We start from the raw sequence: 25,291 nt of genomic DNA on the forward strand, positions 1-25,291 counted from the left end.
GTTTCTCTCGCTCGCTCTCTAAAACCCAGCAAACATCTACTTTGGCTTCAGAATCTAGGCAAAATACCTTTCGGACTTCTTCCCCATTTTCTTCATATAGTTGTAGCCTTATGCTGGTACCTCTGTTTGAGCACTTGGGCCTGTATCTGATACCTGTCATGTGCCCAGCACAGGCAGATATTCAGTAAACCCTTGTTGAATAGCCCGTAGGTTCTTGCTACCTAGCTGAGAGTTCTTGTTGTCTAGGTTTATTGAGAAGGAGTGACAAAAATTCTCCAAATGCTTAAAAAATTGGAATGTTTGAAGGATTTTAATTTTATAGTTTCTCTTCTCTTTTATTCATTTCATCGTACAAGGAGAGAGGGCCGGCAGTCCTTGCCTAAGTTTCTGATGGTTTATTTTCAAAGGGATAACATGCCACTAGCAAGTTTGATAACCAAAGAGGCGAGGCCTTTCTGAGGTTGGTGACCTGTTTTCTTTATAGCTGACCATGTGTCTGTGCTTGCTTCCCTTGAATTGTAACCCAGGTGCTCTCACAAAGTCTCAGAAAGGAAATCCCCACCCCTTCTGTCATATCTGCCCAGACTGCTAAGAGCAGCATGTAGTTTGTGCTCTGTGCATGTAGCCATCCCTTCTCTAGAACGCTAGTTCTCTGGCAGGGCTGACCAATCCGTTTCTCCATCTTAGTCACGCTGCTCCAGCCCTGATATTGCCTGGTGCCTGCTGGAGCCTGTGCTGCTTGCAGCAGATTACTGTATGCTTGTTCCTGGGCCCATTTCCTGTTTCTATTCTAGTCACTCATGGCTCAGCTCTGCTTCCTGCCTGTGTGTCTCACACAGATTCCTCTTGCTGGAACCTTTTGTTTTCTTCAGAACAAGCTCAGTCTGAAAAGCAGCTGAGCCTTACCTCTAATATCAAGGCTCCTGGAGTCAGTGAGTCCTACAGAGGACTGGAGGGAAGAACCTCCTCCTCACTAAGCACACCATTTGAATTTGACCTTGTTTTTTTGTTTGTCCCCATCTCTGCTACAGGAAGCTGTAGACCAGAAATTGGTATAAGAGATAAGTTGGGTCAGACTTGTCCTTACTCATCAGCCCCACAGGGGTGTCAGGACTGATATACCCTGGCTCTTTTGTACCTGGAGCTTATAAACATTTCCTGCTGCTGGTACTCTATCTAGCCTAAGCCTCCCTGAAGCCCAGATGATACTTACTTTGGATTGGGCAGGTAATGCCATCCTCAGCAGAATAACAGAACACAGAGATGGAAAAGAAAGCATGTGCTGACTCAACCTTTCATTCTGTGTGAGCAAGTCACCCGCTTCCCCGACAAAGCTTAGGGTAGGAAGAGAAATGCAAGGAGGTTGTAGAAGAAGTGAGGGAGAGTATCCTGGACAAATGTGTTTAGAGGTCTAAGGCTGCCCGCTCTTGCTCATTTCCCCCAGAAAAGCACTAGCTTAGCAGAGAATATGCTTTGTGAGTAAATCTGTTTTCTCTCCTTCACAACTGCTCTTTTGGGATCATTTGATAATAGATAAAGTGTTTCTGTACTGAACCTTAGGCCTAGGTATATTTAATAGGGATTTAATGTAGGGAATTTGGGCTGACAAAATCACTGGAAGGAATGAAGGAGAATACTCTAGGCTTGGCTTCCAGGAATGGGACCCAAATTTGACCCACCAGAGGAACTCCTACCTCTGAGCCACTATTGGATGGATTGCTCTTAAATCACTCCTCTAAACCTGTGATCCAGGGATCAGTAAGCTGAAATCAAGCAGTAGCTGCTGCTGTCAGAAACAGCACCCAGTTAATTGGAGAATAGAACCAAAATGCTCCTATAGAAACACATGAAGGAGACGGAAATATGGTTTCTGCTATACTTTAATCAAATCTCACGAGTCCACATCTAATTAACAAATCCCATCTGTAAGGGATTCTTGGAAATTTAGTTTTTAAGCTTTTCAACCTCTACAATTAGGGAAAGAGTAGCATGGACACAGCATGAGACAGTCCAACAGAATATTCCCAACACTAAAACCCCCGCTCCCCTATCTTCCCTCCTACTCCCCACTTTACATTTGAGGAACATAAGGCCCAGAAAGGGTAAGGGACTTGCCCAAGGTCATTCAGTAAATGAGAAGGTTGGGTTCCCTCACTTTTAGTCTAGTGTTTTTACTGTTAGGACCAACTCCTGTAAAGGATCAGCAAAAAGATCTTTTAAGAGAAGGAAGAGGCTGGACACAGTGGCTCACTCCTGTAATCCCACCACTTTGAGAGGCCGAGGCAGGAGGATCACTTAAGGCCAGGAGTTCAAGACCAGCCTGGGCAACATAACAAAACCCTGTCTCTTCAAAAAAATAAAAACATAAAAAAAGAGAGAGAGAAAGAAGAAAGAATGCTATATTCAGAAAATAGACTTTACCTTCCATATTTTCTTCTCTTTGGAAAAAGGGAAGGAGGTATGGAGAAATATGATGTTGAGATTTCTAGGCAAAATTAATGATACTGTAGCTTCTGGATTTAGGTCTGCTCTTGAGGAGGATGTTGGAAGCATTTACTCTAGAAGGAAAAATCCTCAAAACCCAGAATTCTGAAATTCCTGAGTCAATATATGGATGAACTCAGTTGCCATAGTGACAGTGGCTTACCTTCACCCATTCATGTTTCCCTTTCCCTCCTATTGGTGTTTTTCTGGTTTTTTGTTTTGTTTGTTTTGGGGTGGTGTTTTTTTGTTTGTTTCTTGTGTTTTGTTTTGGTTTTGTTTTTTGTTTTTTTATGAGATAGGGTCCTGCTCTGTTACCCAGGCTGGAGTGCAGTGGCATGATCACAGCACACTGCAACCTCTAACTCCCAGGCTTAAGCGATCCTCCTGCCTCAGCCTCCAGAATAGCTGAGACTGCAGGCACACACCACCATGCCTGACTAAGTTTTAAATTTTTCTGTAGAGACAGGGTCTCACTGTGTTGCCCAGGCAGGTCTTGAACTCCTGGCCTCAAGCAATCCTCCCACATCAGCCTCCAAAGTGCTGGGCTTACAGGTGTGAGCCACTGCACCCAGCCTATTAGTGCTTTTCTGACCTGTAGAACTGACTAGAAGATTCACTTCAGTGAAGCACATGCCCTGGCTTTTCCTGTTGTCCTTCTGCAAAAAAGACCAACCAAAAATCAGAAAACCCGCCCCCAGATATGTGGCCAAGCTTTTTTATGTCTATTCTTGGGGGACTTGAGCCTTTGAGCAAGAAATGAAACAAGTCCACCTAGTAGAAATGCTCTTTACAGAAACCAGTAGGGCCCCTTAAGCCAAGGTGAGAATCTTTGCCTTCAGACCTGGCCCACAGGGAGGGAGCTGTAGTTGTGGAGGTCTGTTACCATACTTCATAAATCAAGTGTAGAACTAGCTCTGTTGTCTTTTTTTCATGTTTCCAAGACATTTGGTGTTCTACCTGAAAGCTATGGTGAAACTGGCATGTATTCTAGTGCTGCCCCTTTAGGCACCAGTGAGTGCTTGGTCTCTTGATCTGTCCACTTCCATGGCCTGAACTTGTTTCATCTTCCCACCTGCTATCAGCATAGAATTGGCTGGGATTGTGACATCAGCTCTGGTTGTCATGAGGCGGAGCTCACCTCTAAGCTGCAGGCTTCCCTCTCATTTTACCTTTCCCAAGGAAGTTGAGAAGCTGTGCCTTGCTGAAGGTGGGAACTAGGAGTTGAAGGCCCAGTCTTGACAGTCAGGGAACCTATTCCTTAAGGCTAGCTTTGATGTAGGAGGAATATTGAATGCTGTTTACTGAAAGGGGTAAAGGTAATTTCCTGACATTTTGGGGAAGGTAGGAGAGAAACCAAGTTTCATATAGAAGGGATCAATGTTCAGAGGAACCGTTATTGAGAATATTTGGGTTTTTATCCCTCAGCTTCTACTTCTAGAACTTGAGTATGCTCTCCTGTGTTCAGAGTTGTTCTTTTGGTTTTAAATTCCTTTGGGTTGATGGCTGTCTTTTCTGGTTTAAGATTCTATCCATTCCTCACTCTCAGATTGTTCTACCCCTTCCCTCCAAATATTTGGATTTGATCTAGACCAGTAGGCTATGGTAGGGAAGACCACTGACGAATATAAATTTAGAACCTTAACTCCTGAACCATGGAGGCCATGCAGCCCTCTAGTTCTAAGCCATGTTCAGCATAGTACCAGCTTTGCCTTCCTCAGTCATCCTTGCTTGCTTTTTGGTTGCTGTCATTCTGAGGGGCAGCCAGGCTTGCTATCGAGATGAGAAACTGATGATATGGAAGCCTAAGACAATACCCCTCCCTGTTAGACCTCTCATACTGAGAACTCTGCTTGCTTTTCTGTGTTCCTTTCCTTTCACTCTCCCCATACCCCCTTTCTTGCCCTCTTTGCTCAAGTTCTAGGATTACAGCTGATGATCATCACGCAACAAGCTCTGTGAGGTTGGCCTTCCTAACAGGGAATGAGAAAGTAGGGGGTTCCTAACTTCTTTGCCTTCTCTAGCTTTACAGTGCTCTTGTTTCCTGCTGGGATTAGAACAGCCCTATTCCATAAATATGCACTGCTCTTGGCTGCTCTAACTCAGGCCCAGCTCTGACCCAGTTTCATTTTTTTTCAGATTTGAGTCTGTTAACTAGTGACCCTCAAAACATTCTGTACATTTTTGGCCAAGAGGTGGTTACTGACAGGGTAGGACAGTGAGAAGCCTTTTGGGGGCAGAGTGTGTGTGCATGGGGGCTGGTCAGGCAGGTGACAGGGTATTATCTTCTAATTTTTTTGGTTTGTTTTATTTTTAGAAATTGGATTATTTTTAATTGGAGAAAAGGCATACAAATATATTTATTGTGTGCATAGGGAGAATCACAGAGTGATTGCCCTGAAGCCTGGGTTTATGTAAAATCTTCCAATTTTAGATTAGTCTGTATGGAGGTGTTAGACAATGAATTGAAAGGTTCTTTGGGGCCCATGGGTCTATCCCTGAAGCTTTCCCACCCTCCCCCACCCTTAGAGATGGGGTCCTCACTGTGTTGTCGAGGCTGATCCCGAACTCCTGGCCTCAAGTGATCTTCCCACCTCAGCCTCCTGAGTAGCTGGGATTATAGGCGAGCCACTGCGCCCACCCCTGGAGCTTCTTGCAGACTGCCCCATGTAGCTTTGGCTCCCTCTCCTATTTATTCCTTCCTAGCTGGTTCCTAGAATTTCTTGGGGGTGGGGGACAGCTGTAAGGACCACCATCTCATCTATCCTTTGCCAGTTCTCGATTGTGTTTGTTGTTTTATTGGTTTGGGGAGGCACATGTAGGGGAGATGTTGAGCAGAAGCCCTCGATGTGATTAAACCTCCGGCTGAGCAGATCTGTGGGAGTAGAATATCGACCTCTGGAAAATCAATGGCTGCTGCAGTGGCCCAGCTGCTGTTTGCAGGGGCTCCCACCACAGGAATGCAAGCAGCCCAGCAGTCTTTCTTCTCCCCCTTTTTTACCTCAGCAGTGCCCTCAGCCTCTACCCAAAGGGTCAGACCAACCTCAAGAGATTTTGCTGAGGTGGGTTAGAACAGCACGTTCTTGTATTTTTGCAATTAGATTGAAATTTCTCCAGTGACATAAAGCCCTGCCTCCTAATAGCCTCCTTTCCAGACATTCCTTCCCTGCACTGCTGCAGTTCTAGCTACAGCTCTTACCTGTTTCCAGGGCTCATTCGGGATTGTACTTCTCAGTTTTAGATAGGAGAGTTGGTTCCTTTGATGCCAGCACCCAAGAGTCCCTCCCTCATTGTGTAGGTCTAGAATTCAGGTTCCAGGTTAGGGTGGAAGAATGGAAATTGAGGGAAAGAGAGAAGACTAATAAACATTGGGTCTAAAGAGGATGATTTTTAGTAGATAATTCACTGAGCAACATTTATCAAGCGTCTTATCTTTTGTGTGCCTGGTATTTTTCTGGTCACTAGTAGCCTGATCTAGCCTTGGTCCTACATGCTAGTGGAGGAAAAAAAGGCAGATACAGCACAGTGCCATCAGTCCTGTAACACTGAGTCTAAAGGAGCCTCAGAGGAACTCTGGGTCCTGCCTATGGGGGGCTGGGGGCAGGGTAGGAGGCTAGGAAAATTGTCTTGTGGCCTTGGTTTAAAGTAGATAGTTTAACAGAATGGCTAGCAGATCTCTGCTAGGATGGTGGAGGCTTCTGATTCCTTCACTGCCCCCACAAAGCATTTCTCATCTTTGAAGTTTCCAAGACTAAAAGCAAGATTAGTATATTGTTGCACCTATAATGCACCGTCGAGCAATTTGTCCTTCCACCCAGTTCTACTTTTTGGTGGCTGTAAAAATCAACCAACCTGATGTGTGTTAAAGGAAAGCTCTGTTGTCCCATTGTGGAGCTTGCTTGGCTTTTGCCTCCAGAAAAGAGCCTTCCCATCTTGTAGCTTAGGGAATGGGACCCTAAACAAGACCCAGTTGTCCTGCAGTTTGGAAAGATGGCTGCAGGACTGGGTGAGGAGAATATTGTGAGGGTTTGAAATGGCCTAGGATGTGACCATTTAGAGACCAGGAATATCTTAATTTCTCTCTCTGAGCCACACCCTTGTGCTTGGTAATAAGATTAGAACACATTCAGTTTGAATACCCAGCAGAGCCCAGCCTCTTGCCTTCATGGAACTCAACTTCCTTTTTGTTTCCCTGTATTCAAAGTCACCCTCCCCACACCCGTCTGCCCCATCATATATTAAATACCCTTCTGAAAACCCAGGGGTGAGAAAAAGCACTATTCCCTTTAATTTAGCATAGAAAAAGTTTAAGTTAAGAGGGTTATATGTGAATGGGCTGATTTGGAATAAACTATGAAAGTTATAGGAAGAGTAGTTAGGAAAGAGGGGAGCACATGGCATTATAGACTTGTAGAGTTGGATTATTTAGTATCAGTTTTTCCTTTTATAAAGGAGCTAAGTGAAGCCTTGTGAGAGTAGCTGTCCAGAGTCAGGTAGCTAATCATCCAGCATGTCTGGAGACAGGTTGTTGCCTTACCTCAATGAGAATGTGGATCTCAGCCTTTGATAGTGTCAAGCTTCTACCTTATGGAGAGAGTTCAGAGTAATATGGATTTGAACCCCAGTTCTTCTGTTTAATAGCTTTCTGTCCTTGGGCAAGTCATTTAACTTTAGAGCCTGCTGCTGCTTTGTTAAAGTGGGGTGATAACTACATCAGATGGTTGTGAAAACTAAATGTGAGTCAACCTTAGGGTTGGGCACATAGCAGTCATATATTCATGTCAATTCTGCTTCCTTTCAAAAGAGAGATATAGGCCAGGCACAGTGGCTCACTCCTGTAATCCTAGCACTTTGGGAGGCCAGTGTGAGAAAATTGCTTGAGGCCAGGGGTTTGAGACTAACCTGAGCAACATATTAAGACCTCGTCTCTACAAACAAAAAAAAAAGCCAGGTGTGATGGCGTGTCCCTGTAGTCCCAGCTACTGGGAAGGCTGAGGCAGAGGCAGGAGGATCGCTGGAGCCCAGAAGTTTGAGGTTGCTGTGAACCATGATGATGCCACTGCACTCCAGCCCAGGCAATAGAGTGAGATCCTATATCAAAAAAAGCGGAGGGTGGATAATAAAGGGAGTTGCTTTATTAACTTTTTTCCAACCTTCTTTGAATTTGGAGATCTGGTCTCCCAGAGCTTTCTTTATGAAAAAAAAATATGTGTGTGTGTGTGTGTGTGTGTATATATATATATGATTTCTTCTTCAAGGAAGGCCCCTGAAAAGCATTCTGAAGACAACCCTTCTCTGCTGTGCATTACCCACCAGGCAGCCAGAAGGTACCAGGAAGAATGAAAGAATGAACCATTATCTCCAGAACAATAGCCTATTGTAAAAAGAGAGAAGAGGGAGTTTGGTGGGGGGTCTCTTCCTAAGCAGTGGTTTCTAGGATACAAACCAAGTTTTTGGAAACTTGGTGGAGGGGTGGGTATAGGAAATAGATTTTTCTGAGCCTTTCCTGGAACAGTTTCTGCTGTTCTAAACAGTGAGGGTAGTCCAAGCAGGAAATGGTGCCTGTTCCTAAACTAAAAGGATGGTGCCAAGCTCTACATCTTTTCTTCCCCTTCCTTCCAATATGCTTAAGCCTTGACCTGGAAGTACCACCAGGAGTAAGGGGCAGGCAGCCTATTCTGTGTGTTGATTCCTTCTTGGCATTTCAGCCAACACCAGTTAGCCTGCTCTCTAGGCATAGATGGTAGTTAATCTGTTGGACTGAGACCACTCCTTGGACAACAGTGCAGGAATTCTGTAACCCTGGATTCCCTAACAGTCTGGGGTGGGTCAGATTGCCCTTCCTTACATTTATAGCAAAGACTAAAGAGAAAAAAAGAGCCTGCAGCTGAAACTATTGTACTGAAAATTTTTTTAGAAATGTTTGATAAAGATACCTTCTCCCCTGCCACCCTAGACAAATTGTGTTGCTTAAGGAAAGTTTCATGAAAAACCAAATCTCCCAAAAATGTGTTTGCTTTAAGTAATTAGTTTTGTCTTAGTCCTTTTTCCTTGGAGTTTGTTAAAGCTGTTGCCTCTTTTCCTACCTTTTCCTTTTCTTCAAGAGATGTTTCCCAATCTCTTCTGTGTTCTTCAGGATTTCCTCCCATTCTCCAGCATGGGATCAGCCTGAGTGGGGGTGGGGAACCTGGCAAATTGCTAGTGTAGATTTGGTCATTTGGGGCTTTTTTTTTTTGTTTAAGGATTGTCATTTAAGTAGGGATGGCTGCGTTACACACCTCCCCCCCCAAATCCCCAACACTCACATACACACACTTAACTACAAGCATGTGTTTAAGATTTACCTGGTTCTCTTGATGAGTGGTTTACCTGCCAGTAATCAGCACAACTCAGCAAAAGCTTTTTACAACTAAATGGATTCAAGAACTCCATGTGGGGCGTCTCAAGGATTCAGCCAAATGTATGGGAAAACCCTGAATCTGCGCATTGCCATGAGCCTGTTCTTTACACTTGCCTATTGCCATTATTTAGTCTGTTCTGCAAAATGAACTGATGTCATCCTCATGCGGCTCTATTGGGAGATCATTTAAATCTCCCTCCTAACCCTGATCTGGTACTTTCCTGCTTGAAAATGTACTTCATCAGGCAGCCAATTCGTGTTAGAACTTGTGATTCTTCCTGTGAGAGTATCAGCACCTCCCCCACCCCCACCCCACCCCCGCCCCCAATGAGGTATGGACTGTGTGATTTCAGGCATGGTTTTGTTATGGTGTAAAGAGAAGGTGTTAGCTGCTGAGTTCTGTTTGTCAGCAGAGCCTGACAAACTCATGCTGGCACTCACGGGGGCTGGGCAACCAATCACAGCTGGAACAGTTATCGTCATGGAGTCCCTGTGGGCTTCCTCTATCAGGTCACATCCCAAAATAACATTGGGCAGTATTTCAAGTGAAGAAATGAAGGCTTTCGGGGCTGTAGCCAGCCTGGAGTGTGAGATTCTGTGTGAAATAGTTGGACCTGCTCCAGCGCTTTTGATCTGCATGGTAGATGAGCAGTAAAATGCATGAAACACGTTGGAAACACGTGAGGAAATTCTCCTGGCCCTGCTGCTTCCTTGGAACTGGCAGGGCACTGAGTGGGCTGATCCTCACCTCCCATCTCTCAGCAGGATTATACTTGGAGGAGAGCAAACCCGGGAAAAGAAATCTTTCCACTAAAGGGACATTGCTACAAATCTTTCAGTAGTCCTCATAGAAGGATGCCTGTTAGGTGTGCCCTTTTGGGAGAACTGAAAACCTCAGAGTCCTGAAATGCCAAAGGCGACCTCCACCAGGGAGAATAGGGGCTTGGATTGATTGAAGTTTTTCTTTATGGTGAGTGTGTTATAGAAAACTGAACTTGTTAGGCACATTGAGATCTGACTCAACAATCAGACATCTGCCTTTTTGTGGAACAAAAGACCTGAAAAACTGGCTTTTTGTAGGGTAGAAAGCAGAGGTGTGTCCTATGTCATAAAAGGACATGAGCTCAGAGGAATATCTGTCTATGTAGATAGAGGGGGGAGACGTCTTTTGGAGACTTCTGCCCTTACCACTCACTCTCACTCCCCCACAAGCCCCCAAATTTACTGTGATCAGCCACTGGGACTGGTGGGTTTGTCTTAGATCTTACGCTGCTTGTATATTGTTTTTTTTTTTTTTTTTTTGAGACACAGTCTCGCTCTGTTGCCCGGGCTAGAGTGAGTGCTGTGGCGTCAGCCTAGCTCACAGCAACCTCAAACTCCTGGGCTTAAGCAATCCTACTCCCTCAGCCTCTGGGTAGCTGGGACTACAGGCATGTGCCACCATGCCCAGCTAATTTTTTCTATATATATTTTAGTTGGCCAGATAATTTCTTTCTATTTTTAGTAGAGACGGGGGGGTCTCGTTCTTGCTCAGGCTGGTCTCGAACTCCTAACCTCGAACTATCCACCCGCCTCGGCCTCCCAGAGTGCTAGGATTACAGGCGTGAGCCACCGTGCCCGGCCACTGCTTATATATTGTTAATCTCTCACTCTAGAGTATTGCAGCTGGTCATTTGGCTCTGACCATATGGTGCTAGGGGATTTCATGTGTGTGCCCTAGGGGTGTCAGCGAACTCAGATTTGTCCAGCCCTCTCATTGTATAAGTGAGAAAACTGAAGCCCAGCTGTTGCCAGCTTGCCCAAGGTTACAACTGCTAAGTACCAAAAGCTGGGACTTAGTCTCCTGACTCAAAGGCACAGTGCTTTTTCCTCCATTCATATAGTATCACAGCATAGTAGAGAGAGCGTGAGCATAGGCTTTGGAGTTCAGCAGGCTGAGGTTCAAGATCTAGTTTCCACCACTTACTTGCTGGATGAATTCAGCATCCCAATCTCTTTGGGCATCAGCTTACTCATCTTCAAAATGGTAGTGGTAGTAGTATCTATAACCAAGAATTACAGAAAATAAAGTAACTCTACAAAATGCCTGGCATATAGTAAATACTCAAATGGTAGCTATTGTTAATAATAGATGACATTAATAGTAGATGATTTGTCCCTTTGTATGCTAACATTCTTGTTCTTAAAATGATTTTAAACCAACTACCCCAATGCTGACCAGTTGCCATCTAATGCAAATGACAGTTTGAGAGATTGGCTTCAAGCCAACCAAATCAGAGAAATAAGATTAATGCTGCTTCCTTCCCTAGTATTACTCTGTGCCCAAGCATCCCGACCCATGTGGGGCTTCTGTTGACAGTGGTTTATTTAGCACTTTTTCTCAAGCCTAGGACACTTTACCAAAACTGTGCCTTTGTCACTCTGATGAAGTAGAAGCTACCTCTTTGCTAGCCACAGATGCCTCCAAGGTCCTGAGACCCCCGCCCGAAGGGCTGCAGGAATTTTCTTTAGGCCCCTAGGATCCCTCAGCTGGACCGGGGACATTCACCTTGTGGATCTATGGTGAGCCTGTTGTTTTTTTTTTTAACAGAAATGTGGCTGAAGGAACCTCGTTAGTCTCTGCCCTGATCTGATAGCAGTGGTTGGTGGGTTTTGGTGTTTTATTTATTTGTGTTTGGTTTTTTCCCCTCAATTCTTCAGTAGGTCACAGGATATACACCAAATTGAACAGGGGTTCCTCCGTTGAGGGCAACAGAAGGACAGTCACAGGGGACTTTGGCTTTACCTGTAATAACTGAAATGTTTTTACCATGAGAGTGTTCATGTTTTATTTGTATAATTAAAGACAAAAACATTTCAAAGCAAAACACTTAATTTTTCAAAGCCGTTTGAACAAAGCTAAATTATTATCTTATGGATGGCCCCTTAATTCCTATTCTATTCTGAAATACACAGATTTCTTCTTCCCATAAGCAAGTAGCTCTTATTATCAGAAGCCACAGCTTGGTAAGGAGTGGAGACTGGGTGAGAGGGCATGAGGAAACCTCCTGATCCCTATAACAGAGCATTGGACTATGGGTTATGTTACAGACTGTAGGGTCTAACAGGTAGGCCTTTCCTACACAATTGGCTCCTCTTGTCATCTTACTACTACCTCTTTGAGTTTGTTCTCCTTGGCTCAGAGGCCAGGTGTCCCTGTTATAACTTAGCCCTCAGAACAGGGATGGAAACCCTCTCTTGGGATGAACTTGGGGCTCTTAATAGCTCCAGGAACTTTAGTCCTTTGAGAAGATGTCCTTTGCTGTTACCTAGAGGTTGGCTTCTTGAGTTCTCTACTGCACTGGAACTAATTCTAATTGTATTTTCAAAGTATGCTATGGTACAGTGGGTCTACTTATCAACAAGAAAGTTAGGATTTTCTGACTTCTCAGCTAACATGGAGAGCTGGACACAGACACCAGTGCACACCTACTGACCTGCCTTGCCTTCAAAGCAAACTTTGCTTCCATGGAACTCAGCAGAAATGCTTCCAGCCTAGAGAAGTTGCCAAATGGTTTGTGGAAGGTCCAACCAGCCTGGATACTTGAGGGAGATCCTAATAGGTGCCCTCTAACCTCCAATGTGATTGTGAGATTCCAGGGTCAGAGTCACTTTGAACTGATCTTTCCAAGGTGAGATTGTCTATGTGAGTAGGAAAAGGCTCAAATCAGGCCAGGTTGTATCTCCTTCTTTAGATGTGTTTCTTTCAGAGAACTCTTTTTTTTTTTTTTTGGAGACAGAGTCTCACTCTGTTACTTGGGCTAGAGTGCAGTGGCATCAGCATAGGTTGCTACAGCCTCAAACTACTGGGCTCAAGCGATCCTCCTGCCTCAGCCTCCTGAGTAGCTGGGACATCATGAGTGTGGACCACCATGCCTGGCTAAATTTTGTATTTTTTGTAGATACGGGGGTCTCTGCTGTGTTGCTCAGGCTAGTCTCAAACTCCTGGCCTCCCAAAGTGCTAGGATTATAGTGAGCTACTGCAACCAGCCAGAACTCTTTTCTTAACTTTAAGTACTAGGGTTTTCATCCTTTATTCAGCAGTTAGTTCCTACCCTGGAATGGTATTGCTAGAGAGTAAACATGGGGCAAGTGGGTTGGGAGTGCATTTCTTGGGATGAATATTTTTCAAATTGAGTTCCCAGTTGCTAATAGTGGAGTTTATTGACCTAGAGTGAACTTTTTTTTTTTTTTTTTTTTTTGAGACAGAGTCTAGCTCTGTCTCCCAGGTTAGAGTGCAATGGTGTCATCATAGCTCACTATAATCTCAAACTCCTAGGCTCAAGTGATTCTCCTGCCTCAGCCTCCCAAGGAGCTGGGACTACAGGCACACACCATCACATCTGGCTAATTTTCCAATTTTTAGTAGAGCAGGGTCTCGCCACTACACCTGGCTAATTTTTTCTTTTTCTTCTTCTTCCTTTTTTTTTTTTTTTTTGGTAGAGAAGGGGTCTCACTCTTGGTCAGGCTGGTCTTGAACTCCTGGCCTCAAGAGATCCTCCAGCCTCAGCCTCCCAGAGTGCTAGGATTATAGGTGTGAGCCGCCATGCCTGACCTAGAGTGAACTCTTTACTGATTAATTCAAGACAAGTAAAGCCTACAACCAAGTTCTCACTGAAGAACTTAAACCTGGAAAAAGAACTGAATTTGTTCAGTTGGCAGACATTTGTTTATCCCTGTTGTAGACCAGGTGTTAGGAATATAGTCCCAGACCTTCTTGGCAGTTAAGAAATTCTTTGCCGTGCATTGTATCCCTTTGTCACCTCCTACCCCTTATGTTGCAAAGCATGGTGACTTGGAGTGAGTCCTTGGTAAATGGAAGTTATGATAATCTGTAGTAATAGTAATAATCTATAATAACCATTATAATATACAGTGGAAGGAGAGAGGGATCTGAAAATGTTGCCCAGATTTGTTAACATTCTCTCATAGCTCCTGGTGCCATACTAGCAGCATTTTGTAAAGTTTCCCCATTGGAAAAAAACTAAAGGCTCCCTGAAATAGCTGCTTTCTTATGACTATAGAGATTAGGACTGGGAAAAAAATCGAAAGTATTTAATCTGCTTCTGAGGGCATGGAATAGGGGTCAGCAAACCATAGGTAGGTTTTTATAAAGTTTTACTAAAACACAGCCACACCCATTTGTTTACATATTGTCTGTGATTACGATTTTACCACAGTGGCAAAGTTAAGTAGTTTTGACAAAGACTATATGACCAATCAAGTCTAAAATATTTTCTGCCTACTCATTAACAGAGTTTGCCATATATAAGCTATAGTATCATGACTAACGAGTGTGTGTGTTTTCTCTTGGTTATTTAAGGAAAATGCTAAACAAGTAGTGGGATTATTGACAGAAGAATCTTTCTACCTAATATATTAATCCATGTTCTTGTATGTATGTTCTAGGATCTGTCTGGTTCAATAGATGATCTCCCCATGGGGACAGAAGGAGCTCTGAGCCCTGGAGTGAGCACATCAGGGATTTCCAGCAGCCAAGGAGAGCAGAGTAATCCAGCTCAGTCTCCATTCTCTCCTCATACCTCCCCTCACCTGCCTGGCATCCGAGGCCCCTCCCCATCCCCTGTTGGCTCTCCCGCCAGTGTTGCTCAATCTCGCTCAGGACCACTCTCGCCTGCTGCAGTGCCAGGTACCCTCAAGTGCTGGGCTTTGGGGAGAGGGAAAGGTGACTGGTCTCAGTGACATTAAGGAGCCCCAGTTTTCTATTGGCAGAGGGAGCATCTCTGGCTCATGTCTAGATGGTTTCCCCTTACCATTTAAAGAAGGGAGATGGGAACTCTGGCTGGATCTCTCTGTATGAGATACTGAGAGGTGCTTGGCTTCTCCATGAGCTATTTCACAGCTCTGAATTGTCCTCCTAGCTAGAATTCCCAGGCTTAGCCATGATTTGCTTATATCTTTCTTTGTCTGGAGCAGGCAACCAGATGCCACCTCGGCCACCCAGTGGCCAGTCGGACAGCATCATGCATCCTTCCATGAACCAATCAAGCATTGCCCAAGATCGAGGTGAGGGCCTAGGCTTTGGGGAGGGCCAGGGAGCTAAGGTAGACACTTGAGTAGCCTATACATTAGCTTTTAGAGAACTGTATGACCATGAAGCTTAGGACAATCCCAATATCAAACTGTTTTTACATTTTTCTAAAGTTGATGTAATAATTGTGTATATTTATGGGGTACATAGTGATGTTTCAATACATGTATAGTGATCATATCAGGGTAATTAGCATATCCATCATCTTAAATATTTATTATTTCTTTGTAATGGAACCTAGCAGCAAATTGTGAAATTAGTGTGGGCTTGGCCATGTTGCTCTCTCCAAAATCATGTTCCCCAGCAGTCATTCTTCATTTCTCAGTGCTTGTCTGTGTTTTGATAGATTTCCTCCTACATTATACCTCATTTGGTCAGCAATTGCTGAAGACTCAGCATTGAATCTTCACCCATTAAGTCATTCACCATTTTGATCTTTGTCATCATTCCTTGTCTTTCTAAACCTCCATTTAGTAGAAACAGTTGGCATGCCCTGTTTAATGGCTTATGTCACTTTGGAGGTGCCTAAAAGGGCACATGACTATATAGCAAACCAGATAGAGACTCCATGCAAGTAGCTGCTAAAGAAAATGTATATGGTAAAGTCCCAGAATAAGGGGGGGAGCATTTGTTCCCATTGTACTGAGCTAATAACTGTGTGAATACCACCCACAAATAGGTTATATGCAGAGGAACCCCCAGATGCCCCAGTACAGTTCCCCCCAGCCCGGCTCAGCCTTATCTCCGCGTCAGCCTTCCGGAGGACAGATGCACACAGGCATGGGCTCCTACCAGCAGAACTCCATGGGGAGCTATGGTCCCCAGGGTGGTCAGTATGGCCCACAAGGTGAGTATACTCTGCCCAGTTAGGAGTAGAGTTTAGAGGAGAGAACAGTTCCTTGTCTGATATGCTGCCATCTGGGTTGTAAGAATAGAACTATCCTTTGCCTTACATCCACCCAGCCTGGGTCCTGAAGTAGGGGCAGGACAGGGTTCCATCTTGTCTCCACTTAATCTGTCTTTCCTTATTCAGGAAAGTCTTTGAATTTTCCTGAGCCTCTATTTCATCTATAAAAATGAAATTATAGGCCAGACATGGTGGATCCTACCTGTAATCCCAGCACTTTGGAAGGCCAAGGTGAGAGGATGACTTGAGGCTAGGAGTTCAAGACCAGCCTGGGCAATATAGCAAGACCCTGTCTCTACAAAAAATTTTTGTAGTCTCCGCTACTGGAGAGGCTGAGGCAGGAGTATCACTTGAGTCTGGGAATTGGAGGTTGCAGTGAGCTATGATTGTGTCACGGCATTCCAGCTTGGGCAACAGAGACCCTGTCTCAAAAAAAAAAAAAAAAAAAAAAATTGAGATAGAGTGTTTTAGCCCACCACTGAGCACACACACTTAATATATGATAGCCACTGGTTATTACAATTATTTTTTTAGTAAATAAGTCCTAATAGTTCTTTGCTCAAAATTAGCCCTAGGCAGATCTAAAACTGAATATCTTACACAGAGCATGGAATAGAAAGCAAGAAAGGAAAGAATGTATAGAAAAGAAATAATTCTAGGAATTGAAGGGCCTGGATAGTAGCAAAGCCAACCTTGCTTTTGCTGCCTTTATATGATCCTAGCCTCCTCTTTCCTTTTTTTTTTTTTTTCCCATGGAGGTAAAGGCTACCATGCAGTTGATCTCTTTCCTGACCAAAATATCAAATGATTCCCATCGTTTGGAGTTAGAGAGTTGAGAAATACTAATGAGTTGTTAGTGAGTCACTAACCAAGTCTCTGTGTCTTCTCTCCCTTCCCTCTCAGGAGGCTACCCCAGGCAGCCAAACTATAATGCCTTGCCCAACGCCAACTACCCCAGTGCAGGCATGGCTGGAAGCATGAATCCCATGGGTGCTGGAGGTCAGATGCATGGACAGCCGGGCATCCCACCTTATGGCACACTTCCTCCAGGGAGAATGAGTCACACCTCCATGGGCAACCGGCCTTATGGCCCTAATATGGCCAATATGCCACCTCAGGTTGGGTCAGGGATGTGTCCCCCACCAGGGGGCATGAACCGGAAAACTCAAGAAACTGCTGTCGCCATGCATGTTGCTGCCAATTCTATCCAAAACAGGTAAAGCCTGGGAAGTGAATAGCGTGTCAGTGCAAGAAATTCTACTTGTTCCATCGTAGAGCCATTCAGGACATTGAGATGCTTCTGGACCTAAACCAGGAGCGGGGTGTGAGAGCTCTTTAGAAAACTGGGTTTCAAGCATCTTAGACTGGTATGAAATTTCACATGACCAAATATCATACATAAAGAGCTTATAAAGGACAGGTTATTTTGTTTCTGTGTTTTTAAGTACTATGAAGGAAAGAAGAGGTTATTTGAATTTAAAAAAAAATCTCTTCAGAGTAGGTGGCTTCATACCTATCAATCAATTTTTTTGGTTTCCAAAAGGATTCTTAATGATACACGTGACCTGAATCTATGGTATGAGAAACAGGATGGTAGGGTTGTGGTTTGCTGTTTCTCCTACTGCTCTATGTGGTCCTGTGTGCTGAAGTGCAGAAGGCTTGTATGATTAGATTTAGTGACTTAAAGATTCATCTCTTCTTTGGCCATGGACTTCACTGACTATGATTCCGTTGTTATTCAAAGCTCCATCTCCACTCCCTGTTTTTGATGCCCACCTTTTTTTATTCTACTTATTTTATTTTTTTTTAAACTTGGCGTCACTTGGCCTGTGATGCCCACCATTCTTAAAGTAAATCTTATTGAGCTGTTGATGAACCCAGTTAGAGCAGAGTGATTTGTCTGTAAAGAGGTGGATCTGGTAGAACTTCAGAATGATGGAAGTGCAGAGTTTGCATTAGGCTCATCAGGAAAGAATGCAAAGCCACCTTCAGGTGCTCTGCTGATAGTTCCAGTCCAGTCTGGTTGGGGTTTGGCATGACAAAGAGTGGTACAATTGAGCATTTCTTCTAGGCCTTTTGCCATAGAGAGGGCCCTTATGTGGAGATACATCTTGACTTTAGAGGTGACTTTGAGGAAGGTGGTACTTACAAGACATAATAGGGCTCTGTTCTTCAAACAGTATGTCCCTTAAAATTGAGCTATTGTTTGCTATGTGGAGCTTGAACCCTCTTAGAACCTTTTGTGGGAGGTAAAAGATAAGAATATCTGGGCCAAGCGTGGTGGCTCACGCCTGTAATCCTAGCACTCTGGGAGGCTGAGGTGGGAGGATCGCTTGAGATCAGGAGTTTGAGACCAGCCTCAGCAAGAGCGAGACCCCATCTGTACTAAAAAAATAGAAGGAAATTAGCTGGGCAACTAAAAAATGTGTGCGTGTGTGTGTGCGTGTGTGTGTGTGTGTGTGTGTAAAAAAATTAGCTGGGCATGGTGGTACATGCCTGTAGTTCCACCTACTCAGGAGGCTGAGGTAGGAGGATTGCTTAAGCTCAGGAGTTTGAGGCTGCTGTGAGCTAGGCTGATGCCACGGCACCCTAGCCTGGACAACAGAGCAAGACTCTGTCTCAAAAAAAAAAAAAAAAATACCTGGGTGTTGCATAGTTCTGGTTTTTGGGACTCATAAATTTTTCCTTTTAAGCCTAAATAGATGATCATACAACCCCATTTAGCTCAAGTCCCAATCTGAAAGCTTAGAGTCTCTAACCCTAGTCTCTCTTCCACTATCCCTCTTCTTCAGGCCACCAGGCTACCCCAATATGAATCAAGGGGGCATGATGGGAACTGGACCTCCCTATGGACAAGGGATTAATAGTATGGCTGGCATGATCAACCCTCAGGGACCCCCATATTCCATGGGTGGAACCATGGCCAACAATTCTGCAGGTAAGTTGTAGTCATTGCTCACCCCAGTGATTTCTTCAAGCGTGATCTTTGGCCAAAGCACAGTGGCTCCAGCCTGAAATCCCAGCACTTTGGGAGGCCAGGGCAGAAGGATCACTTGAGCCCAGGAGTTCTAGACCAGCCTGAGCAACATAACAAGACCTCTGTCTGTACAAAAAAAAAAAAAAATAGAAAAATAGCTGGGCATGGTGTTGCATGCCTGTAGTCCCAGCTATTCAGGAGGCCGAGACAGGATTGCGCGAGCCCAGGAGTTTTAGGTTGAAGTGAGCTATGATCATGCCACTGCATTCCAGCCTGGGTGACAGAGCAAGACCCTATCTCATAAAAAGAAGAAAAAGAAGAAGGGTGATTGTCACATCTTAGCTAAACTTATTGGGCTTGAGAATTTTTTTCTCTTTTACAGGGATGGCAGCCAGCCCAGAGATGATGGGCCTTGGGGATGTCAAATTAACTCCAGCCACCAAAATGAACAACAAGGCAGATGGGACACCCAAGACAGAATCCAAATCCAAGGTAATGGTTTTTGTCTTGAATCCTTTCAACTTTGTGTACTATCCTTTTCAATGATAGGAGGGAAAAAGAAAAGAGGGAGAAGATTCCAGCCTTTTATGACACCAATTAGAAAGTCTCTGTAGGCCGGGCGTGGTGGCTCACGCCTGTAATCCTAGCACTCTGGGAGGCCGAGGCAGGAGGATCACTTGAGCTCAGGAGTTTGAGACCAGCCTGAGCAAGAGCGAGACCCCGTCTCTACTAAAAATAGAAAGAAATTATATGGACAGCTAAAAATGTATATAGAAAAATTAGCCGGGCATGGTGGCGCATGCCTGTAGTCCCAGCTACTCGGGAGGCTGAGGCAGGAGGATCGCTTGAGCCCAGGAGTTTGAGGTTGCTGTGAGCTAGGCTGATGCCATGGCACTCTAGCCCGGGCAACAGAGTGAGACTCTGTCTCAAAAAAAAAAAAAAAAGTCTCTGTAAAAGCTGCTGTTGACCCTTCTTATCAAGAAGGGTCCCAGAATAATAGCTCATTGAATTAGGCTAGAGTTAGCCTACGGGATCCTGACGTAAATAACATAATATTCTCAGAGCTGCATGTTATGGAGGAAATGCCAGACCCTGCATTATAGAGTTCTCTCTCCTGTTTGGCTGGTGCCCTGTGTGAAATTGTGCTTCCTGTACTCAAGCACTGATAGATGGGGTATGCCATGGGCAACCAGTTGCTCTTCTCTTCCTCAGCCTTACTCATAACAATAGGAATGGTTGGTGCCCTGTGTTCTGTAAAGGAGGAGATGAGGCAGATGGGTCTTGGGTCCTTGGCCTCCCTGTAGGTTGGTCCTGGGTGTGCTGTCTGTTAGGCTGTGTGGTAGCCTTGGAACCTGCTCAGCATTTGGGTTATTTGAAACATTTCCATCTTTAGCCATACCTCACTTCCCCTATCTATATAAGGAGAGAAAATAAAAAAATCACAGCTGCCATCTCCTGTGAATCTTCACCTCTGGCTCCCAGCCCTTCTGGCCATCCTCCTGTCTTGGACAGGATGATATCCAAAGCCTTCAGCCAGGTGGGACACCCTTCCTCTCTTGTGAGGAGAAAGAATTTCTTTTCATTTTAATCTATCCCATGGCCTCAAGATTGTGTTTTGAATTTCTCAAATTCTCTAAAACACAGTACCTAAGTGTGTCCAGGCTCCTGGGTAGTAGTGTGGGGGTAGTATTGGCTTTGATGTCAGGTGAATAAGGGTTTGGCACTCAGCACTGCCACTTAAAAGCTGTGAGATCTTAGGTTTTGCTTCCTTGTGCCTTCTTCCTTATCTTTAAAAATGGGGATAATTTATAATACCTCATATGTAAAGGCATCTAGCACAGCTCCTGGTACATAACATATAGTCAGTATTAGCATCCTTCCTTTGTAGAAAGAAAGTCTAGCTCCCTTTTGGCCCTTCAACCTGGTGAAGGGAGTGCAGGTGTTAGTGACCATCCCAGAGTAAGAAGCTTTATCACTGCCCTCATCAAGAGACTTCTGAGACCCTTAGCATGGGCCTTGAATCTGACCCATTCCTATGAATTTTGACCTGAACCTTCCAGAAATCCAGTTCTTCTACTACAACCAATGAGAAGATCACCAAGTTGTATGAGCTGGGTGGTGAGCCTGAGAGGAAGATGTGGGTGGACCGTTATCTGGCCTTCACAGAGGAGAAGGCCATGGGCATGACAAATCTGCCTGCTGTGGGTAGGAAACCTCTGGACCTCTATCGCCTCTATGTGTCTGTGAAGGAGATTGGTGGATTGACTCAGGTGAGTGAGTGCCTGACACTTGACTTCCCCTGTGGTTTCAACAAGCTTCCTCTCTAGGTACTCATTGGCTTCATGTGGTACCATGCATCCCATAGGGACGTCACCCTCTCCCACTCTCTGAATCGCATACTGTCAGACCAGGGAGCACAGGTCTTAGAAAATAAGGCGGAGTCAGGAGGCTGAGACCTTCCTGGTAGTATGAGGTATTAGCAGTAAGTTTACCATATATCTAGGATCCCACTGAGGTACAAAGATAGGGAGAGTCTGGGCATTCTGATTCCATGGGAAGCAATTTGGCACAGTAGCAAGGGCAGGATTTGGAGAGATGAGCCTGGCTTTGATCCTGTCTTAGCCACTTATAACATATATGACCTTAATCAAGGTATATAACCACTCTGAACTTAGTTTCCTTGTTTGTAAAGTACGGCCAGTGTATATTCTGCTAGGCTGTCAAAAGTTAGTAATAATATTAAAGCTTTCAGCAAGGTTTCTGCCACATAAATTGGTCTGCAAGATGGTACAGGAGCGACCAGAGCAGTTGTTGAGCTTCTCATTCCGGAAGCTTCCCAGTAGAGATAGGATTTCAGGAGCTGCTTAATAGAAATAGTTTATGAAGGAAGAAGTGGTGGAAAATTATGTGTTTAGTTACTCTGTATAGAAGACTTAAGTGAATAGACTAATCCTTGGTGAAAACCTCTGAATTGGACATCACCCAGAGCTTGCACTTACACTGGTACCTTACAATTTTGTTTTAGACTCAGCCCAGGAGGCAAACAGGTGAGGCAACACTGACAGACAGCACACTGTGCCTTGCAGAATTCCCTCCTGTGTATGTTCTGTAGTCACCAGACCAGAAACCTGCTGTTGGATCAGAGTTTGTGGCTGAGCTCAGAGGGAGGCGTGGCGGGAGGGACTTATTCTAAACCTTCTAAATCAGAAGAGGAAAACAGCTGTCACCAGCAGAAAAGAAAAGTGATTGGAATGAAGCCAACCAACAGTCAGTTATGAATTCCTTCTCCCTTCAGGCTTTATTCCCCTCCCCCACAAAGGAAAACAAAACAAAACAAGACACGTGCATACTGCCACATAACTGGCGTGGGAAGCAAAGCCACAGAAGTCTTCTGAGGTGACCCTGGGCTTATTCCTGCCGTTCTGATACTCATAACCAGGCCTCTCTTGCTTGTGGGGTAAAGGGCGCATTGGGTTAGGATTAGGTGGGCTTCTGGACTCAGTGAACCTAGGATGAGGCACAGGAGGAATCCTAATGCCTAGCCCTGACTTCTAGTTTGCAAAAGGATGCAAACCTTTTAGGCACTGCTTTGTATTGAACTCTAAAGTCAATGAGAATTCAGAGGTAAAAGAGTGCTATTATAAGTTAGTCTGTGAAGGTTCCAAGAAGGCAAAAGATGGAGTCTTGAGATTTTCTAAAGGATTAGTGGTGTTTAGGTAGAGGGATGAGCCATTCTAATAGACTGGCCCAGATGGCATGGGTATGGGGAAAAGTCTGGAATTTCCTCCACCAAGGCCATCTCCAACCATGTAGACTCAGCTCAGGTGTTACCCGCCCTAGGAAGTTATTTCTGGTCATTTCCCCTTCATGTAGGTCATCCCCCTCTGTGCTTCCTTAAACTCTTCTCTCTGGTATCACAGGTACCATATCAACAAGTGTCACAACCTATTGAACTTCCTTTGTGGATCAGGACTGGAAAGCCCTTGTTCCCAGCCTTGGGGGGACAGGCTTACCATATGGTGGATTAATACCTATAAGAACCCATGAAGAAGGAAACCTACCAGGCTAAAGCAGAAAGACTAATTTTAGGGAGCATTTGGGGAATAGTCTTAGTCAATGTGCCCTGAAGCTGAGGGAAGGAGACAGGCCTATAGGCTGGCTGCTGGGGAGGTACAAAAGAAGTCATGAGGCCATGAACATCTGGACACTTGAGACAGTGACTGGTGAGGGAAAGGAACCTGTGGTTATATGTCCCTAAGATGCAGGGGAGCCGCAGCACAGGAATGTTAAATTTGCAAGAAGCTGCACACTGAGAAAAAAATCAGATGTGAAAATTCACAGTTTGAAAAAATAAGTTAAGCAGGGTGGTCATTGATATTACCCCAAGAGTCTCCATTTCATAAAATGTTAGTTTTTATTAGTGCATTTAAGATAGGATTTGGATCTGCAGGTGATTTGCACACCATTTTTCAGCAGTGTTATTTGTGTAAGGCAAAAACCAGACTCTCTGAACTCCGTTCTAATAGGAATGTGGGATTTGCCCTATTTTGAACAATCACGTTCTGATAGTTGCAGTGGAGCATTCTGAGGGTAGAGGGAACCAGCCACAGATTTAACATTTGTTGTGGGCTATTCACCAAGCAGTATTAACTTTTGCAATTACTTAAAAATGGTGATTCCATAAGAGATGAGTGTCTTGCAGCCTGATGGGGTTTGGGGATTATGGGCAGGAAAACCAGGTAGAAGATATACCCCGACTCTTCTGGTTGGTTATACAGGTCAACAAGAACAAAAAATGGCGGGAACTCGCGACCAATCTGAATGTAGGCACATCAAGCAGTGCTGCCAGCTCCTTGAAAAAGCAGTATATCCAGTGTCTCTATGCCTTTGAGTGCAAGATTGAACGGGGAGAAGACCCTCCCCCAGACATCTTTGCAGCTGCTGATTCCAAGAAGTCCCAGGCCAAGATCCAGCCTCCCTCTCCTGGTAAGGATCGGTGAGCAGCCCCACCAAGGCTGAGGGCCTGTTACCCTGGCAGTGGTGCCTGCCGCCTTTAGGGTAGCAGAGGAGATGCCAGGGATGTGTGCTCTTCCCTGCCCTACCACAGGGCTTAACAGGTTGGCAGACTAAAGAGTGGGCACTGGCAACTCCCATGGACAGTACTCTGCAGCAGCTCTTAATGTTGTTTGTGGGGCGGGGGTTGTTTGTTTTTTAAAAAGGTGGAGTTGTCATCCAGGCTGGAGTGCAGTGGTGCAATCGTAGCACACTGCAGCCTTGAACTCCTGGGCTCAAGCAATCTTCCTGCCTTGGCCTCTTGAATAGCTAGGACTACAGTCATGTGCCACCATACCCAGCTAATTTTCCTTATTTTTTGTAGAGACAGGGGTCTTGCTATGTTTCCCAAGCTGGCCTGGAACTGCTGGCCTCAAGTGATCCTCCCAAAGGCCTGGGATTGCAGGCGTGAGCCACCATGCCCAGCCCAGCCCTTAAGTTTCAATTTTTGTTGTGCACCTGGCATCTTGCCAAATGTTTGTAAACTGGCAAGTGGGAGGGACATATGAGTAGGAGAAAACTGACAAATCGCAGCAAGACAGGGCCATCTGGGAGCTTTGGCCCACTGATGTCAGCACCTTAGAATGCAGCTCAGACTAGAGCCCTGAATTCTCCAGGGAGCTGAGATGGTAATGAATGGGAAGGAGAGAGTGGAGAGGGGATATGAATGGAACTCTGATGGGAGTGCGTCTGCCCACCCTTCTTTCTGAGAGGAGGCTGGGGCCTAGGCGAGCCTGGGGAGGGAAGAAGGCCAGGGTGGCTGGAAGGTGGGTGTAAACACATGTGCCCTGGTGTTGACCTCTGAGGGTGTAATGAGTGCCTGAGATGACTCATCCACTGGGGAGGCCTCAGCAGTGGGATATCTACTGCTGGGAATGGTAACTAATGGAAACGTTAATTACTGGTAGTTCTGTGCACGTCAGCTTAGAGTAGCATTTGAACCTGAGCGATGACACTGTGCTGGATACTTGAGCTTAGTAGCTTCTTGGCTCCTGAAATGAGCTACTGGTTCGGGACAAGATGGACTCTCCCCACCCTGGATTTTGGGGCTCTGACTGGGAGCTCGTGCACCAGCACTGCAGGGTTTAATAAATTAGACAAGATCCTTGGAGCAGTAAAGAGAAATAGCCGGGGATGCTGGCAGTGACTTGAGAAATCACCAGCATAATGTCATGGCATGTCACTTCTCTTCTCTAAATGTAAAACAAAAACAAGGGGCAACAGAAACCTCAAATTCCCCTTATTAGGACCTGGTCTTGCAGATCCCCTGCTGATGAGGGTGATGGAGGTTTCAAAGGCCTTAAAAAGATCTTTTCCAAAGAGATTCTGGGGCATTTGTATATTTCTATGAAAGTTAAACATTCCTGTCAAGCAAACTGCTCA

The 25,291-nt window shown here is 44.9% G+C and overlaps 1 protein-coding gene across 4 annotated transcripts in view; it reads left to right on the forward strand.

Moving 5' to 3' along the window:
* ARID1A (AT-rich interaction domain 1A) overlaps positions 1–25,291 on the forward strand; it is a 72,113-nt gene that overhangs the window by 38,284 nt on the left and 8,538 nt on the right. For all 4 annotated transcript variants that reach the window (XM_069479619.1, XM_069479620.1, XM_069479617.1 and 1 more), the window contains exons 5-12: positions 14,330–14,570; positions 14,858–14,947; positions 15,652–15,819; positions 16,783–17,095; positions 18,672–18,817; positions 19,239–19,348; positions 20,917–21,126; positions 23,635–23,842. In XM_069479619.1, coding sequence (XP_069335720.1) covers positions 14,330–14,570; positions 14,858–14,947; positions 15,652–15,819; positions 16,783–17,095; positions 18,672–18,817; positions 19,239–19,348; positions 20,917–21,126; positions 23,635–23,842 — 1,486 coding nt within the window. The remainder of the gene's footprint in view (positions 1–14,329; positions 14,571–14,857; positions 14,948–15,651; positions 15,820–16,782; positions 17,096–18,671; positions 18,818–19,238; positions 19,349–20,916; positions 21,127–23,634; positions 23,843–25,291) is intronic.

Source organism: Eulemur rufifrons, chromosome 8, assembly GCF_041146395.1.
Source record: "Eulemur rufifrons isolate Redbay chromosome 8, OSU_ERuf_1, whole genome shotgun sequence".
Taxonomy (NCBI): Eukaryota; Metazoa; Chordata; class Mammalia; order Primates; family Lemuridae; genus Eulemur; species Eulemur rufifrons.